Source organism: Delphinus delphis, chromosome 10 (assembly GCF_949987515.2).
Source record: "Delphinus delphis chromosome 10, mDelDel1.2, whole genome shotgun sequence".
Classification (NCBI taxonomy): Eukaryota; Metazoa; Chordata; class Mammalia; order Artiodactyla; family Delphinidae; genus Delphinus; species Delphinus delphis.
Genome location: NC_082692.2, coordinates 65,620,503 through 65,639,020, shown reverse-complemented (window position 1 = coordinate 65,639,020; position 18,518 = coordinate 65,620,503). Strand labels below are relative to the sequence as shown.

The following is an 18,518-nucleotide window of genomic DNA, read 5'->3' as shown; positions in this document are numbered from 1 at the left end:
ATGCTGTGGCCCCACTCACCAGGGAGGCAGCTGCTGCCTGGGCAGATGCAGAGGTCAGGTGTGCCAACATCTGTTCCACCTGGGCCAGTTCCTCAACACTGATGTAATCTGTGTCTGGCGGGTGGTAGGAGGTGTCAGGCCAAATGTGGCCCTAGAACCCAGTGCCTCTTGAGTACTCACTGCCTGGGAATTTGCTCCTCTTAAGACTACTAACCTGGCCCAGCCCCAAATCTCTCTCTTCCCTGACCCACCCCCAGCCTACTCACAGCTCTGTAGGGAGAAGCGCTTCTGGTCAGGGGCAGGCAGGGCAGTGCCAGGGGTAGGGGGCTCTGGCTGCCCCAAGAGATAGCATATGGAGCGGAGCTGGAAGCAGGGATCAGCCAGGAGCACTGATGTGGCTCTCTCTGTCCTAGGTGGGAGAGGGTACAAGGGTAGTCAGAAGCTGGGCCTGTCTGAAATCAGTATCTGTTCGGGGGGGGGTGGGGGTGGAAAGTCCAGCCTATTTGCATTATTGCCTGGTTCATTCCACCCAGTCTCCCTGCTTCTCTCCAGTCCTCCCAGTAAAGTCCTAGATCCCAGTAAGGACCCACATTGTCGGGTACCAGTTTAAGGGAGCACCACCAGAAGATAATGGAAGTCCACTTGCCCCTTCATTTACGTTAACCCTTAAAAGGAAACAGCTGCCCAATCATATACGTTAACCCTTCAAAGAAAACACCTGCCCCCTCATAAACGTTAACCCTTAAAAGGAAACACAACACAAGAAGCTTAAAGGCATGCTTCCCAGGGTTCCGGGAGACGGGCCCTCTGGAAAGCCGCCAGCCAAGCTCAGGCTAGGGTATTGTGGCCCAACTCGCTCACCCTCTGGCGGCCACGCGGGGGCCTATGAACGCCGGGGGACGCGGCTACCCCGCCCCTCCAATGGGAGCCAATGGGAGCCTGAGGCCCCGCCCCCGAGAAATCGCCTCCCGGAGAGTATTTAGAAGCTGAGTGCTCAGAAAGGCACTCAGGAGAGAGCTGGGGAAGCCTGAGAAGGGAGTGCTGAGCAGAGCGTGGCCCCAACTCAACCCAAAATCTGGAGCCGGGCAGCTGGAGCGGTCGGCCTTGCGGGACGGAGCCCGCATACTGTCTCGCTGGCCACTGGCCATTTAGCGCCCCGCACTTCTAGCCGGATGTGAAGTGGGTGAGTCTCGGAGCTGCGCCCCGCACCAAGCTGCCCTGTCCCACCCCTGGCAGCCGCCGCCATGGCCCGGCTGGTGCTGCAGGGCACACTGCTGTGCATGCTGCGTGTCGGATTAATGAGCACCCTGGACTCCGAGGGCTTCCTGTCCCCTGCGCCTCATAACTGTCCCTACAAATGTGTCTGCGCTGCCGACCTCCTGAGCTGCGCCGGCCTGGGGCTGCAGGATGTGCCGGGCGCGTTACCAGCTGCAGCTGCAGACCTCGACCTGAGCCACAATGCGCTGCAGCGCCTGCGCCCCGGCTGGTTGGCGCCCCTCTCCCGGCTCCGCGCCCTGCGTTTAAATCACAACGAGCTGGATACGCTAGGTCCGGGAGTTTTCACCAATGCCAGCGGCCTGTGGCTGCTCGATTTATCATCTAACGCCCTGCGGGCCCTGGGCCGCCACGACCTCGACGGCCTGGGGGAGCTCAAGATGCTGCTTCTGTTCAATAACCGCCTGGCACACTTAGACGAGCAGGCCTTCCACGGCCTGGGCGCGCTCAGTCGTCTCTACCTGGGCTGCAATGAACTTGCGTCCTTCTCTTTCAATCACCTGCACGGCCTGGGCACGACCCACCTACGTACTCTGGATCTCTCCTCCAACCACCTAGGACGCATCCCTGTACCTGACCTGGCTTCACTGCCAGCCTTTCTCAAGAACGGCCTTTACTTGCACAACAACCCATTACCCTGTGACTGCCGTCTCTACCATCTGCTGCAACGCTGGCACCAGCGGGGGCTCAGCGCTGTGAGCGACTTCGCGGGCGAGTACACATGCCTGGCCTTCAAGGTACCCACCTCCCGCGTGCGCTTCTTTGAGCACAGCCGTGTCTTTGAGAACTGCTCAGCTGCCCTGGCTCGGGGCCTAGAGCAGCCTGAAGAACAGCTGCATGTGCAGGTGGGGCAGTCCCTGAGGCTACACTGCAACACCAGCGCCCCAGCCGTGCACATTGCCTGGGTCTCGCCGCAGCATGAGCTGCTTGTGGCACCAGGGTCTCGCAACGGCAGCATCGCAGTGCGGGCTGATGGCAGCCTGGCCATCAGCAACGTGCAGCCATGGCACGAGGGTGTCTTTGTGTGCCTGGCTACTGGACCCCACCTGCATCACAACCAGACACACGAGTACAACGTAAGTGTGCACTTTCCACACCCTGAGCCTGACACTTTCAACACGGGCTTCACCACGCTGCTGGGCTGCGCCGTGGGCCTGGTGCTCGTGCTGCTCTACCTGTTCACGCCACCCTGCCCCGGCTGCCGCAGCTGCTACCATCACACCTGCCGCTGCCGCCGCTGGCCCCGAACACCCAGCCCACTCCAGGAGCTGAGCGCACAGTCCTCAGTGCTCAGCACCACGCCGCCCGACGCACCGAGACGCAAGGCCAGTGTCCACAAGCACGTGGTCTTTCTGGAACCTGGCAGGAGAAGCCTCAATGGTCGTGTGCAGCTAGCGGTAGCTGAAGACTTTGATCTCCACAATCCCTTGGGCCTGCGGCTCAAGGCTGGCTCTGAGTCCACTAGCTCCACAGGCTCTGAGGGTCTGGTGATGACCTAGGCTGCCCAGGGGCCCCACCAAGGCCACTGCCTGCCCACTGCTTGCCCTGCTCCCCGCTGCTGCCCAGAGAAGTGCCAGATGCTGGTGGGAAGCACTGGGCTTGGTCCTCCAGCCTCCTGTGTGGGCCTCGACATAAACCACAGCAACACCACTCACTGGTAGAGGGGCTGAAGTCCCCATCTCTCTCCTGCTTCTCCCCAGCAACACAGGACCAAAACATCCCAGGACCTAGCAGGGCCTACCTGTGCCCACATGAGGATTGGAACCGAGGGCCATCTGGAAGAGCCCTTGCATTAGAGCCCCAGGTTCACCCGCAGGGGCTAAGGCAGCCATCAAGGAGAGTCGTGGTGAAGAATTGAAGCATGACCACCTTCTGCTTCCCAAGGGGACAGGAGTGGCCCACAGGGGAAAAGGAGGAAGACTTCAAAGGAAGACTGAGTCCCCACCCCGAGGGTGGGAAGAGGAATTACAAGCCCTCCCTCTGGTGAAATGTGACTCCCCACGCACCAACATTCAAGCTACTTGAAGCTTCATGAGTCCATGCAGTCTGGTGAGAAGGCAACCAGCAGGCAAGGCTCCTCAAGAGACCTCCAGGGGCATCACTGGCACTCTGAGGGCAGAGCCTCTCCCATGGGCTCACAAGACAATGGTAAGGGGCACCAATGACCTGTTCCCCCAGCTTTTCAGCAGTAAAAAGCCTGCTGAGCATGGCTAAGATGGGAGGGCTGAGCCGGAACTTGCTGTCTCCCAAGGGCAGAATCCTCTTAAGGGCTGGCACTGGTATCAGCCTAATGGCTGAAGCAGTGCCCTGGCTTCATATGCATCTCACCACTCCCACGGCAGGGAGGCAGGGAAGCGGGGACTGGGAACCCCTCCTGAGTGAGGGCTGAGCTGGGGGGCCCACAAGTGTCCTGGATCCAGCTATCATGGAATTTCTTAATAAAGGTAGTACATGCTCGTCGTTGGAGCCTTCACAGACACAGATGGCAGTATGTGTGCTCAGCTCTTAACCCCAGCAAGTGTGTCCCTGGATATCACAGGATGGCACCCCGCCCTTAGCACAGTCTTAGTTCCCCTGCCCCTGCCTGAGGCACAGCCACAGCCAGCGGCTCTGCCCATGGGCCAGGGCACCCTGCTCTGTGGAGCTCCTGGATTCTCCTACTTTAGGCTGCTGCTGCTGCTGCTGCCGCCACCTACTCAGTTCATACCTCACTACCTTCCTTCCAGCTCCAGACCTGACGCTGAAGTCCATGTGAGAGATGAGCTTTGGAAGGCCCTGCCCAGCCCGCTCCCCATCAGACAAGCCCAGCACCCACAGGGGACCCCAGCCCCTAACACTCACCCTGAGGCTGGGCCGTGCACCAGGAGTCGTACCAGGATGCCTGTCACTGCCACCAGAATAGGGTAGTGGTCCACACTCTCCAGGCCTAAGGGAAAGGGAAGGAAGGGGATGAGCTACCCAAGTGGTCCCGCTGCAGGGGCTCCATCCCTGCCCAGCTGACATCATCGTCATTCACACTTCCCACCCTCCTCCCCACAGAAGGCTGAGCTAGGCTGGGGGTGCCAAGCCAGGCTGTCCCAGTGCAGAATGTAGAATCAGGCAGCACTGCTCCTGGCAGAGGAACCAAGGCCTGTGGTGTGTTGGGTACAGGGCTTCTAGGTCCTCACCAGGCAGCCGCAGGGTGACCACGCGGTCAAACAGGTTCCTCTCAGCTGTCACCCGGTTCAGCACCTGGTTCAGCAGCTGTGAGGGCAGGAGCACATTGGTGCATGGGTGGGCTCACACCACTGGGGTGTCCCCAGGGTCCCAACCACCCTTGCCCAGATGGACATACCTGTGCGAGACGCCGCAGCAGCATCTCAGAGGTAGGCTGGGCCCAGTCGAGGAATATCTCAGGCACCAGCGTGATGGTCATCTCCAAGACACGCAGCAGGCTGACCGAGAGGTCAAAGCAGGTGGCACATACCTTGAGCTGCCGGCTGTCCACAAAGTTCCGTTCCAGGCGTTCAGCAGCCTGCTGGATCTGAGCCACCAACGTGGGGGCAGCAGTCAGTGGTCTGGCCACACTGCAGATTGTGCCTCATCCTCTGCAACCCCCTGGCCCACAAGGTCCCTCCGTGACCCACCTCCTGGATCATGCCGATAAACTCAGAGAAGGCCCAGTTGAGCTGGTTGAGGACGCTGTTGAGGAAGCTGGGTGCCACGTCAGGACCCTCCCGCAACAGGTCTGCCATGTGCTGCTGCAGCAGGGTGGAGGGGCAGGGCTCTGTGGGGACATCGGGAGGGGCATCATCGGGACTCCAGTCAGCGGCCCCTGCCCGTCTGCCTCTGTCCTCACTCACAGGCCGTTGGTGTAAGGGCAGAAAGACAGCTCCCTGGGAACTTGAAGGGAGCTTGAAGGCAGGTCTTGAAGGCAGGGGGACAGGGTGCAGTGCTGCCTGGGGGTCAGGGCTAAATCTGTCCCCTCCCTCTGCTGGGCCAACCACAGGCTGCAGTTGTTCCCAATGCCTCCCCCACCCCCAGTTCTAGAACCGCCCCCAAGCCCCAGCCTGATCCCCAGAAAGTTCTCAGTCACATGCCCTTCAGGAAGGGCTAGACCTAGACGGGGCAACCTAGACCCCTCTTCACTCGTATCAAGGCCATTTCTCCCAAGAGCCTCCTCTGAGCCCTGCCATCCTCCACTGTCCTCTGCTGCCCTTGGCCTGGCCTTAGCATACGGCTGAGGTGGTGGGCGCCAAGTCTGGGCTGACAGGCAGCAGTAACCAGAGCCCTCAGCCACACCGGGCTAGGCATACCTCCCCCCCCTGAAAATCAATAGTTCCTACAGCAGCAGGATGCATATCTGGCCCCACTGCTGTTCTCCACTTGCAGCTCAGGTCCACCCTGGAGGCAGGACCAAGGCAACTGGCAAGGACTTGCTGTGTGACTCTGCACAAGGAACTTGGCCTCTGGGGACCCCTTTAGGCCCAAACACTCCCACAAGGGCAGAAACATACCACATGGGCTAAAGAGAGCCACTGTGTGGGGTGAGTACAGCATGTGGCAGGCAGATTCTGCAAGCAAGACAGCCCAAGACCCTGGGCTGGGCCCAGTGAAGGTCCTCAGGCTCACAGGGCTTTGCTGGACCATAGGCCCAGGACAGAAAATGCAGACTTTGCTCCCAACCAAAGGCCACTTCCTCCAGGAAGCCCCATGGACACCCTTTGGGGCCCTGGCCAACCCTTAGTCTGTGCCCCTGCCTTGACTCAGGTATCCAGGGTCTGGCACCAGCTAGTGAAAGTAAAGGGGCAGAAGGACATGGTGTTGGGACAAGGCTGGAGGTCAGGGAGCTGGTTCAGAGGGCAAGGGATAGGGTCATCACTTTGCATAAGCTGCCAGCAGCCTGGGAAGATGCTGCCCCTTTTCACTGTGACACATGCAGACCGTTCAGGACCAAAGGGCACACATGGGACTGGAGAGCAAGACTCAAGAGCACCAGAGGGTCCTTAGACTGGGAGGAAGCAGGGAAATGGAGACCCCAGGGGATACACAGGGGGTTTGGGGCCCAACACGAGTCCAGGACTGAGGCTGGAAGAAGTGGGAAAGTCTGCGAGAACGCAAGAGCAGCGGGTGAGGGCCCCCGCCTGCCAAACCTGGATACTCACTCTGGAGGCTGGGCAAATTGGCATCCTCAGGTTTGGTTTTCAGCAGGTGTGGCAGCCGTGTATAGCGGTACCCGAACCCACAGCCCTGGGGGTGGAGTTGGCGGGAGGTCAGTGGGGCAGGGCAACCCCTCCCTCCAGCCAGCCATAGCCACCTCCTCTCCAGCCAGGCTTACCCTCCAGAGCCGCACCAGGATCCAGTTGGTCTGGGCCCAGGGCCGCTGCTCATAGGGAGCCAGGAGACTCCTCACCATGGCGATACGCCTGTGAGAGCAATGGGTGGTAGGCACGGGGTGACGCTAGTGCTGTGCAGGGCAGAGTGCGTGCCCCCCTGCCCCTGGGCCCCCACTCACTGCTCCTCAGGGATCCGCTCCACGGCCCGCAGAGAGTTTGGGTAGCACACGTAGCTGGCCAGGGCCTGCATCAGCGAGTCACGGATATCTGCTGGGACAGGTCATGCCTCAGCAGGTGCCTGGCATGAGCCCTGGTGCCCATGCCTCATACCCACCTGGCTGGCATTGTGCGCAGAGAATAGCCAGCCAGAGGTACCATCCCGTCCGTCCCCGTCTCCCCCAGCCCTCTGTCGGGCACCTCACCAGTGCCCACGATGCGTGTGTCGGCAAAGTGTTTGGCAAGGATGGCAGCCAGACGGGTCAGGGTCTCTTCATAGCCTGCAGGGTTGGGTAGTAGGATGAGCTGATCGGGAGTGCGAACTCCAGAGGCAGGCACACCCCTTGGTGGGTGGGCTTGGGTAGTGGGCTCCAGAGCTAGCTCCAAGGGCTAGTCTGGGCCCAAGCTGACATCTGGGGACTTTAGGCAGGGCATTCACTAACAGTTGGTAAGAGTTGAAGGCACAGACTCATTGTGGGCGTTGGGCGGGTCCCAGCAGGAGGATAGGTCCTGACAAAGAGTCCTCCTGCCTGGGCTCAAACCCATCTCAGCACACACACTGGAGGGCTCAGCAAAGTCCCCTGGGCACCCACAGCCCCACCTCTGAGGACAAAGCCTGCACTGAGGCCTAGGGCAGGGCAAGGGGACAGGCCAGGAGCGTAAAAGCCCACAGCCTAGTCCAGATATAAACTGCCAAGCCCAGCCTGGAATCAGTGGTCTGCAAGAAGCCCAGACTCCTATGTGGCCACCAGCAGGGCCCCCCTACTCCTTGCTGTGATCTGCAAAGACAAGCCACTCTGCCCCTGCATGGGATGCCACACCCCATGGCCAGCGCCAGGGCAGCAGGGTAAGAGGCCAGCTGGCTCCTGGGCCACAGAAGCACCAAGAAGGAAGTGAAAGCCGGGGTGGGGTGGGGCGGGGCAGGGTGGGTGGGGTAGGGGTGATCCCCACACCCTGTACTCCATTTCGTCTGTTTCCCTCCTAACACCAGGGAGGAGCTGTTGGTTCTATGGCTGCTGGTACTAGGACAGGGCTCTCCACCATGTGGGACTTTTGCAAATGCTTGTGTGATGCTGGGCAGAGCCTCACCTCCTCCCCACGTGGGATGTGTGAGGCTGGGCCACGAGGGCTCAGAACAGGGCTTCTAGGGCTCACTCCAGAGGCCCCCTTTTCTGTCCCCTCCCAGGCTGAATGGCCCCATCACCTGGGAGCTCCTCCATGCTGTGCACAGGGCCAAAGTAATTCTTGAGAGCACTGTAGCTGTTGATGGCCACACTCAGGTAGAATTCGGGCATGAAGGCAAAGAGAGGACCTGTGCGGTCTCCATGCTCGATGGTCCGCAGGCAGACACGCAGCAGCCAGTAGATGTCCTGCATCTTCTCCTGTGGGAGGCACACAGGGTGTTGCTGGGCTGTTCATGGGAGGGGTCACAGGGGGTGTGGCCCGGTCTGGAGATTAGGAAAGGCCTCCCAGGAACATGACATGAGAACTGGATTCCAGGAAGTGGGAGCAGTGGCTCAGGTAGGAGCAATCAAGCACTGTACTGGGCAGGCAAGACAGGCCACCAGCCTGGATAGGGCAGCACTACAACCCCAACCAGAATCCTGGGTTGCAATTTTTTAAGGTACAGAAGGTGTTAAGCGAGAGGGTGCCATGTGACCAGAAGCCTGTGTTGGAACACTGCCCAGAGCAGAAGGGGCTGCAGGGACAAGTGGGGACAAGGCAGTGAGGAAGCTACAGCCTTGGCTAGGCCCAAGACAGCAAAGGGACTGGATGGCCAGGCATGCAGATGCACCGATTGGCTGTGAGGGCAAGGGAATGGTCGCAACAAGAACAGGGCCCACATTTCTGTGCGTAATGGAGCCTCCATGGAGGCTGGAAGTCCTGGGGGAGAAGCAGGCCTGGTGAAGGGCAGAGGGGATGTGGCTTAGGACATGTGGAGCATGAGGTGCCCAGCGATGCCCCCAAAGAGTTGGTGTTAAGGAGGCAGGCAGAAAATGAGTCTGGAGCTCAGAGGAGAAGGTGGTGTGAAGGTCAAAGGCAGCATGACTGCTGGTGGAACAGAGGCCACGGAAAGCAGACAAAACCTGCCAAGGGCCCAGTTCCCCACAGTATGGTTTCCAGATAGTCTATCCCACAAAAGGGGCCAGGAGGGGTCACCAACCAGAGTGAGGCCCTAGGCCCCAGTCCAGACCCATAGCACCACATCTCCTGGAGTGGAGCCAGAGCAGCTGCACTTTCCACCAGCTCTCTGATGTGCTCTCAAACCTGAGAGCCCGAGAAGATGTAAGCAAGAAGTCAGAGGGTGGCCCTAGGCCTGGAAGTACACACGGACAGGGAGGCCTACAGGAGCTGGCGTCACCGAAGGCCAGAGAAGACCGAGTCTGAGGAAAGGATGGCAATGGCACCGACGCGGCCAAGGGGGCCACTGTAATGGGAGAGGAGATGTGTCCACAAAGGGAGGGGGGGAGCTTGACAGACACCTTGCAAGGCTATTTCAGAAAAGTGGAGGAGCCTGATCTGGGCAAAGAGTGAAGAGAAGATGAGGAAGCCAAGACACAGAGAAGGAAGGAGAGAGCGGTAGTGTAAGCAGATGTACAGTGAGAGAAAGGCATCACGGGCCTTTTCCTTTAGTAATGGGAGAAGCTGAAGGAGCAGGAGGCAAGAGGGTAAGCATTGCAAATGTAGAAGAAAAAAAAAGGCAGTTCAACATAATAAAGGCTGTATTATGAAAAGTCCATAGCTCACATCATACTCAATGGTGAAAGAATGACAGGCTTTCCCCTAAGATCAAGAACAAGACAAGGTGTCTGCTTTTGCCACTTCTATTCAACATAGTATTGGGAGTTCTAGCCAGAATTAGGCCAGAAAAAGAAGTAAAAGCCATCTACGTTAGAAAGGAGGGAGTATGGGACTTCCCTGGTGGTCCAGTGGTTAAGACTCCACGCTCCCAATGCAGGGGGCCTGGGTTCGATCCCTGGTCAAGGAACTAGATCCCACATGCATGCCACAACTAAGAGTCTGCATGCTGCAACTAAAGAGCCTGCATGCCGCAATGAAGATCTTGCATGCTGCAACTAAGACCCGGCACAGTCAAATAAATAAATAAATAAATATATATATACACACATATATATATATTTTTTTTTTAAAGGAGAGAGTAAAATTATCTCTGTTTGCAGATGACATGATCTTATATGTAGAAAACCCTAAAGATTCCACCAAAAAACTATTAGAATTAATAAACAAGTTCAGGAAATTTGCAGGATACAAAATCGACACACAAAAATCAATTGTGTTTCTATACACAAGCAAGGAACAATCCAAAAAGGAAATTGAGAAAATAATTCTATTTACATTAGAATCAAAATTAATTAAACAGGTGTAAATTTAACCAAGGAAGTGAAACACTTGAAACACTGAAAACTATGAAATGTCACTCAAAGAAATTTTAAAAGGTACAAACAAATGGAAAGACATCCCACGTTCATGGACTGGAAGACTTAATATCGTCAGATGTCAATACTACCCAAAGCAATCTACAGTTTTAATGCAATTCCTATAAAAGTCCCAATGGATTTTTTTTTTGCAGACATAGAAAAAACTATTCTAAAATTCCTTTCGAATCTCAAGGGACCCCAAATAGCCAAAACAATCTTGAAATAGAACAAAGCTGCAGATCTCACACTTCCTGATTGCAAAACTTATTGCGAAGCTACAATAATCAAAACACTATGGTAGGGCTTCCCTGGTGGTGCAGTGGTTGAGAGTCCGCCTGCCAATGCAGGGGACATGGGTTCGGGTCCTGGTCCGGGAAGATCCCACATGCTGCCCGCATGCAGCAACCAAGACCCAACACAACCAAAAATAATAAAATAAATTAAAAAAAAAAAAAAACAGTGTGGTACTGGCATAAACATAGACATACAGACCAATGGAATAGAGAGCCCCCCACCCCCAAACCCTCACATATATGGTCAAATGATTTTTGACAAGGGTGCCAAGACCATTCAATGGGGAAAGGACAGTCTTTTCAATAAACAGTGCTGGGAACACTGGATATCCACATACAAAAGAATGAAGTTGGACCATTATCTCACATCATATACAAAAATTACCTTAAAATGGGTCACAGACCTAAACTTAAGAGCTAAAAACTCTTAGAAGAAAACATAGTGGAAAACCTTCACGACCTTGGATTTGATAATGATTTCTTGGATATCACAACAAAAGCATAGGCAAGAAAAGAAAAAAATAGATAAATTAGACTTCATCAAAATTAAAAAATGTGCATCAAAGGACACAATCAAAAGAGAAAATGGGAGAAAATATTTATAAATCATAATCTGCTAAAGGGTTGGTACCCAGGATATATAAAGAACTCCTACAAATCAAAAACAGAAAAACAATCTGATTTAAAAATGGGCAAAAGGATTGAATAGACATTTCTCCAAAGAAGGATATACAAATGGACAATAATTACATGAAAAGATGCTCAACATCACTAATCACTAGGGAAATGCAAATCAAAACCACAATGAAATACCACTTTACACAGATTAGGATTACTATTAATAAAAAAAAATTTCTGAGAAACAAGTGTTGGCAAGGATAGGCAGAAATCAGAACCCTGTGCCCTGCTAGTGGGAATGGTGCAACCACTATGAAAAACAATATGGCAGTTTCTCAAAAAAATTAAAAATAGAATTACTATATGATCCAGCAATTTTGCTTCTGGGTATATACCCAAAATAATTAAAAAACAGGATCTTGAAAAAGTATTTGCACACCCATGTTCGTAGCTGCATTATTCACAATAGCCAAAAGGTGGAAGCAACTCAAATGTCCATAGATGGATTAACAGATAAATAAAATGTGGTATATACACACAATGGAATATTATTCAGCCTTAAAAAGGAAAGAAATCCTAACACATGCTACAACATAGATGAACCATGAGACCATTATGCTAGGTGAAATAAGCCAGTGACAAAAATTCCACTTATATGAGGTACTAGAGCAGTCAAATTCACAGAGACAGAAAGTAGAACAGTGGTTGTCGGGGACTGAAGTGAAGGGGGGAATGGGAATTAGTGGATATAAGTTTCAGTTTGGGGAGATGAAAAGAGTTCTGGAGACTGGTTGCACAGCAATAAATATACTTAACACTGCTGAACTGTACATTTAAAATGATTAAGATGATAAGTTACATATTGTATTTTACCGCAACTTTTTAAAATGGTTAAGATGGTAAACTTTATGTTGTGTGTATTTTATCACAATTTAAAAAGAAGGTACAAAGATGGGAGGGTGAGGTTCCTAAGAAGACAGTGTGGGAGGGGATGGCAAGATCGCCTAGGGAGGTGGACAGGCATGAAATCCTGGTGGTGGGATGACAGTGACCATCTTTGTGGGGCTGGAGCAAGGTGGTCTGTGGCAAGAGAGAACAGAGGGGTAAAAGGCAGAGGTGGTTTGGGTTGGGGAGGAGTCACCAGAAGAAAGAGCAGTATAGACAGGGATACCAAGCGCCTTGATCACCCAGTTATGGGGGAGGGGCACGCCCAAGAAGGTGAACAGATGCCCTACATGGGCACCTGGGGAGCATCCCAAGGCACTCACTTGTGGAGGGGGAGACGTCAGGGAAGGTGGGGAGGTAAAACAAGTGCGGCGGGTCCGGGGCCTGGGGTGGCGGGAGTCAAAACATGGTCGCTGCGGGAGTGCACCGTCTGTCCGTCTACCCCGGGAGGACAGGGACTCAGCTTTCTGGTTCACTACTGAGTGTCCCCAGTGTCAGGATGGCACCTGGCATCCTCCAGGCTCTGGGCATGTTAATAAATGAACGAGTGAGTGAATGAGTGAGAAGAGAACAAGCCAGTGGCCTCGAGTGGGAGGGGAGTCAGAGAGAAGCAGATGCAGATGCAGGGTGAGGCTTGGGAGAGGTCACAGAGCCCCTGATGCGCTGGGAGAGGAGCAGGGGCAGCGGACAGTGGGAGGCAGGTAGAGACAGGCTGTTCCTTGAATGGAGGGTTATGAGCTGCATGGGGAAGTGGGGTCTACAAATGGCATCTGCTTAAGTTCATGGGGCATGAAAAGTTCAGGGGATGTGGCACTAGGTGGGGAGGGAGGATGAGAAGCGGGGAGGGGGCACGTGTGTGCCAGAGGCCCAGGAAGGCAGGGAGCACTGAGGGGCTGGCACAACCCTGCCCAATCAGTGACTAGTCCGGGGGCTTGGGGAGGGCAGCAGCTGCTGGCCTAGGCCACACCGCTCACCTGGGAGTAAACGGTGGCATGGACCCAGGCAAGACGGCGACTTAGGTGATCCAGCTTTTCTGAGAAAACCTTCTGGCTCTTCATCAACTCTGCAAGGATGTCCTTCCTCTGCCACCCAAGGAGAAGGGAGGAGAGGACAATCAGGACATGGCCCCGTGCCCAGACCCACGCAGCCTAGCAAGGGCCCCACTGGTGCCCGGGGCAGGCAAAGGGTTGGGCGGACCCAGCTCCACTCTTCAAAACCCTCCTCAGCCTCTGACCTGCTGGTGAGCCTGAGCAAGACAGGGCCACAGGTGCCCCTCAGAATGTGGAAGTGAGACGCAGCTGAGGGCATGTGAGATGAGCCCCTGGCTGGGATATCCCAGGGACTCCACGCTAGAACTGCAGCTCCGGCAGCTGCTTTTGCCCTGGACAAGCGCAGGGTTCTGTAGACAGGTGGGAGCCAGGGGCTGCCAGGAAAGCCCAGACTGGGCATTCTTGGCTCTGTTCCCCAGGCCAGAGAGCTACGGCAGAGGGGCTCCAGGGGAGGGAAGGAGGAAGGGAGGGAGGCCCTGCTTCCTGCTGACTCTGCAAGTGGCCGAGGAAGTACTCAGGGTCGAATCCATAATTGATGAGGAGAGTGGGTGTGCGTCAGCACTTAGTGGCCAGGGTGGGGGCACCCTGGCACAGGCCATGGCTGGCTGACGGGGCTCAGGCCGTGCCTAGCCCTGGTGCCAGCCCCACTCTCACTGATGTGGTCTGCCCGGGGCGGGGGTGGGGAAGAGGAGAACTGCTGGGCAACCCCAGAGGCAGGGGCAGGATAGCAGCTTTCCCTCATGGGCTTCCCTGGGGAACCCCAGCGAGCAAGCTGCCCTCTTTAATGCCCTGCCCTCCCAAAGACCCACCTGCCCATCCACCTTACCCGCTTGGGGCACCGGCGGAGCTTGTCCTCTGTGTCCCTCAGAGCCATCGCATACTCATTGACATCATCGGACACTCCCACCATCTAGAGCACCAGACACCACATCCAGGGTGACCCTTGGGCACTTCGCACAGGTTTCTCCACACCCAGTCTGGACCCCAGCCCTGCCAAACCCTTAACCTTAGGCCCAGGACAGCCCCCTCCCACAGAAGTCAACGAGGTCAGGCCCAAACGGCACTGGCAGAAACTAGTCTTGCTGTGGCATATGCTAACGTGCACAGTCACGCCCAGGCACCCCTGGAGACACGTGGGCACGTGTGGGTGCACACACACATGCATCCAAACACCCAGAACCACATAACATGCGCATGGACCAGTGGTGTGAGACCTTGCCCAGCTGCTGGTGAACGCTGAGATTATACATCATGATGGCACCGTCCAGGACTTCCAGCAGGGAGTTCTCGGTGAGGGGCTGCTCAGGCTCCTCGGGGGGCCGCCCCACCAGCAGGCCCTCATTCCACTGGCTACCCTCGACTAGGGAGTAGGGAAGGACAGGGTCAGGGTCAGGGTCGGAGCCATTCCAGTTCTCTTTTAAGCCTATGGAGCCAGGATGGGCCTTATAGGAGGAGAAGGAGGCCCTCTCCCCCTGCCTGGGCCCAAGGAGGGACCTGCAGGGAGAACATGTGGGCCGGGGCAGGGAAGGTGCTGCATTCCAGGACCTATTTCTGTAGCATCAATTTCCTGCCCTCAGAGTGCACTTCCCACACCCCTGACATACTGCCAGGCCACAGGACCAGGAGGGAATGGGGTGTATTTGGCTTTGCCCCGGGGGAGTGTTGTACAGGAGAGAAGGATCCTTCAGCGCGCCACGCCTGGCCCTGTCTGGCACCTACTGTCCTCACGGGTCCTCTGCTCCGCGCTCAGTGTGCGGACCTTCACTTTCTCTGAGGTGCTCAGAGGCCGCCGTGGGGTCATCAGGCTCACAGCTGCTGTGCTGAGGAAGCGGTTGGCTCGGCCCAGGGTTGGAGAACTGAGCCAGCTGGGCCGAGGCAGGGGCAGCGCACCCCCCATGGCCAGGGCCTGCATGGGGCGCTGTGGTGGAGAGAGGAGGCCAGACGCCACTCAGCAATCCCAGGACCCGGGCCCACTTATGGCTCCCTTGATATGTGAGGCTGGGGAACGGGACAGCGAGAGGGCACCGGCTGGCTGGGCAGGAGGCCCCGCAGGGCCCCATTCACCACTGCGCCTGCGCCTCACCCTCCACCTGCTCCAACCCAGCCTTCACTCTGCATCCCAAGGCCCTGTGTCTCGTAGGGGCTCAGCAGCAGGAGGCATGCCCCACCACACCCGTCAGTTCATGCCTCCACCTACAGCAAGGGAACCTGCCTGGGGACAAGCTCCTTGCCTGCATGGAGGGGGAGATGGCCCCGTGTGACACCCCTGCCCTTATGATAGAGGGACAGCCCAACACAAAGCCCCCTGCCTGCCCCTACCGCGGCACCTGGGCCGCAGCCGGGGCTGGCTCCTCATCCTCATCCAGGTCATCCATGGTGGCCGCCTGGAGCTCCAGTGGGTCGATCAGGATATTGGCCTTAGAGGCAAGGTCATCTAGGAGGAATGACAAGAGGGCTCTCAGACCAGTGGAGGGCAGAGGGGTCATAGGTGGCACCACTGAGGACAGTGAGAGGGCAGGAGGCCCCGCAGGGCCCCATTCACCACTGCGCCTGTGCTTCACCCTCCACCTGCTCCAACCCAGCCTTCACTCTGCATCCCAAGGCCCTGTGTCTTGTAGGGCGAGTCATGCTGAGAGGCAGAAGGCTCTCCCCACCACGACCCCATCACTCCCTGTCTTTATCTGCATGACCTCACTCTCTCCAGGGCCCTACTTCTCTGACTGCTCCGTTGCTTTCTTCCTTGTCCTGCCCCACAAAGGGAAATCCAGAGCTGCCCAGGGCTCTCCTTGCCTCACTCTGCACACTCCCCAGGGGGTCCGGTCCTCACCGCAGGCTTGTCCCCACCTCTACGCTGACAGCTGGACACACCACCGCTTCCTCCAGCCCAGGCCTTCATCCTGGCTGCATCATTGGGCACCTCAAACATACTAAACTGTCCTCTCCTGCAGCTCCTCTTCCTGATGGTGCCTCCTCCCCACAGCCTCTGGCAAGAAGCCTGGGGTCATCCTTGTCCCCTCCCCTTTACCCTCCCCGCCTCCTCTGTTGCCTGGACAACTGGCTTCCTTGTCTCCTTTCTTGGCCCTTGCACTCTACCCTCCACACTGTAACAGCCAGAGGGAGCTTCTTACAACACAGACCCCCCAACCTCGCACCCTTGCTTCAGGACCTTCCAAAGCTACCACTGTCCCTGGAAGGAGCCTACAGCCGCTTTGTGGCCCACAAGGCCCTCAGACTCTGCCCTTCAGACTCCCTGGCCTCATTTCCCATCACTCCCTGCCTCTCATTTTCCTCTCTAGCACGCCAGCTGCTTTCTCTCTCCAGGCCATGCTGGGCCGTTGCTGGCATCCCTGCCACCGCTCACACTGTGCTCTCAGCCCTTTGCACTGGAGACATTTGTGCTCATCCTTGAAAGTAGTTCAGGCAGCAAATGCGAGCCCCCCCCTCCGGCCCCCGCCCCCCCAACAACTCCCTCACCAAGATCCCATGGTTCCCTCCTCCATCAGCACACTGCCCCCTATTCCATCACAGGGCTCCCAGACCTCCTCTGGGGTGGATGTGCAAGGGAAGGAAGGAATAGTTGGACACAAGATCGGGGCAGAGGAGGCCCATCAGCATCTCCCTGCAGAGCAGGTGGAGTGACTTGGGCGCCCTCTGGTGGGCACAGCGCAGCTCAGCACTCAAGGCCGAGCTGGCTCAGGAACCACCCCCCATCCTGCCCTGCTAACTGCCCAAGCCTGCGCGCACCTTTGAGGGTCTTCCGAAGGTGCGAGAGGAGGCCTCCAAGGCGCTGCAGGTCGAAGTAGTCCACCTTGCCATTATAGAAGACCTGGGGCGGGATGTAGGCCTCTGCGAGGAGTTGGGAGGCCGGGCCAGCAGTCAGAGCCCAGCAGGACCCCTGGCCTAGGCCACCTACCTGACCAGGCTTCCCCTACCACCCCGCCCTCTACCATTTCAGGTCAGTTCCAGCAACGGCACAACTTGGGATGAAGGGGGCATTCTTGGCTGCTGGTCACCCAGGTGAGAATCAGAGAGGGCCCTGACCCAGCCCTATGGGAGATTGCCCAATGCAGGCTGCTTCCACTGACCCCTGGGGACTCCGTCCCACACAAACACAGGGCCCCCAGCACCTCAGAGCCCACCCAAGGCGTCCCCGACAAAGGACTGCACAGAGGGCTAGTGGGCAAGGACTGAGGAACAGGGCCCATAGAGGACAGGAACCCAGGGGACCATCAGAGCAAACACGGGCTCACCGTCCAAGTGCAAGGCCTCCGCGCCCAGTGGGTAGGACTCAATTAGGCAGGAGGCCTGGGACAGCTCCCCCCAGCCCTGCCCTCAGCTATCACTCCACACCAACATTAGGGGCTGCCCTGGGGCTGGCTCTGCCCAGCGTCTACAACTCGAGGCCCTGGCCACACTCACCGTCACTGAAGGTAGCGCATGGATTCGAAGCCTTGTATTCGTCCCAGTAGTAACGCAGGGCCGAGATCAAGCGGTGTAAGAAGCAGACCATGTACTCGGGGGGGCAGAGCATGGGCATGTTCTGCAGGCACAGGTGTAAGACATGCATTTGTGCAGCCCGGAGGCCAGCCCACTCCTCATCCAAGGCCCTGCCCCAGGACCCTGGGCTGAGCAGAGAGGGTAGGGCGGCAGGCGGGGAGGAAATGCAGAAGTGCCAGAATTACAGGTGCAAATGCTGCGACAAAGCCAGGGGGCCATGGTGGGCTGGCCTGGGGATACCTACCCCCCGGCTGCTGGCATTCTCCTGCAGAAACTTTCGGAACTTGGTCAGGAAGATGTACCTAGAAGCTTCGCCCTTCGGGGGAAGGAAAGCCAAGGCTGTGATGAGCTGAGGATCCTGGCCCCGAACCGGACTCAACTTAGCCTGCACCCTGCCACAAGAGCCTGACCCAGCCCTGCCCTCTGGGTCTCCAGGCCCGGTCTGATACCCCTCCTGGCCAGGGACCCACACAGGGGTCTGGGAATCACTTACCCCGTTGTCATCTTGATTGTTCAACAGCAGCTTCAGGATCTGGACCTGTAGTTCTTCCACCACTGGGGGTGGGGTGGGGAACAGGACAGCCTTCCTCAGGCAGGGCCTTGCCCTCAGGCTCCCGGGGACCGGCAGGGGGAGCAGGTTTGGACTGAGGCTCCACCACCAGGGATCCCCAAGTCCAACCTAAGCATGGTCACTACCAAGTGCCCCCAAGTACACAGGCACAGAAATCCTCCACCCCCTACCCAGTGCCTGAGGAACGGGGCTGACCTTCGATGCGCTTCTTGAGCCTTTGGCAGCCCCGTTCATAGGCACGCCGCCGGAGCCGCTCCTCGGAGGTTTCGTCCTTCACCTCCTTACTGTCTTTGCCCTGG

The 18,518-nt window shown here is 56.9% G+C and overlaps 2 protein-coding genes across 7 annotated transcripts in view; one reads left to right on the top strand and one right to left on the bottom strand.

Annotated features, from left to right (window-relative positions):
* Nucleotides 1-18,518, bottom strand: part of RNF123 (ring finger protein 123) — a 30,899-nt gene that overhangs the window by 415 nt on the left and 11,966 nt on the right. For all 6 annotated transcript variants that reach the window (XM_060022506.1, XM_060022503.1, XM_060022504.1 and 3 more), the window contains 21 exons: nt 18,415-18,514; nt 18,142-18,203; nt 17,893-17,964; nt 17,571-17,691; nt 16,896-16,997; nt 15,479-15,585; nt 14,871-15,069; nt 14,366-14,511; nt 13,978-14,061; nt 13,077-13,184; nt 8,011-8,188; nt 7,013-7,087; nt 6,770-6,857; nt 6,593-6,680; nt 6,420-6,504; nt 4,902-5,041; nt 4,610-4,798; nt 4,443-4,518; nt 4,117-4,201; nt 267-409; nt 20-114 (listed from right to left, as the gene is read on the bottom strand). In XM_060022506.1, coding sequence (XP_059878489.1) covers nt 20-114; nt 267-409; nt 4,117-4,201; nt 4,443-4,518; nt 4,610-4,798; nt 4,902-5,041; nt 6,420-6,504; nt 6,593-6,680; nt 6,770-6,857; nt 7,013-7,087; nt 8,011-8,188; nt 13,077-13,184; nt 13,978-14,061; nt 14,366-14,511; nt 14,871-15,069; nt 15,479-15,585; nt 16,896-16,997; nt 17,571-17,691; nt 17,893-17,964; nt 18,142-18,203; nt 18,415-18,514 — 2,343 coding nt within the window. The remainder of the gene's footprint in view (nt 1-19; nt 115-266; nt 410-4,116; nt 4,202-4,442; nt 4,519-4,609; nt 4,799-4,901; nt 5,042-6,419; nt 6,505-6,592; nt 6,681-6,769; nt 6,858-7,012; nt 7,088-8,010; nt 8,189-13,076; nt 13,185-13,977; nt 14,062-14,365; nt 14,512-14,870; nt 15,070-15,478; nt 15,586-16,895; nt 16,998-17,570; nt 17,692-17,892; nt 17,965-18,141; nt 18,204-18,414; nt 18,515-18,518) is intronic.
* AMIGO3 (adhesion molecule with Ig like domain 3) lies at nt 302-4,054 on the top strand. The gene has a single exon (XM_060022511.1). It carries the CDS (start codon nt 1,245-1,247, stop codon nt 2,772-2,774), a length of 1,530 nt encoding a protein of 509 aa, XP_059878494.1. The 5' UTR covers nt 302-1,244; the 3' UTR covers nt 2,775-4,054.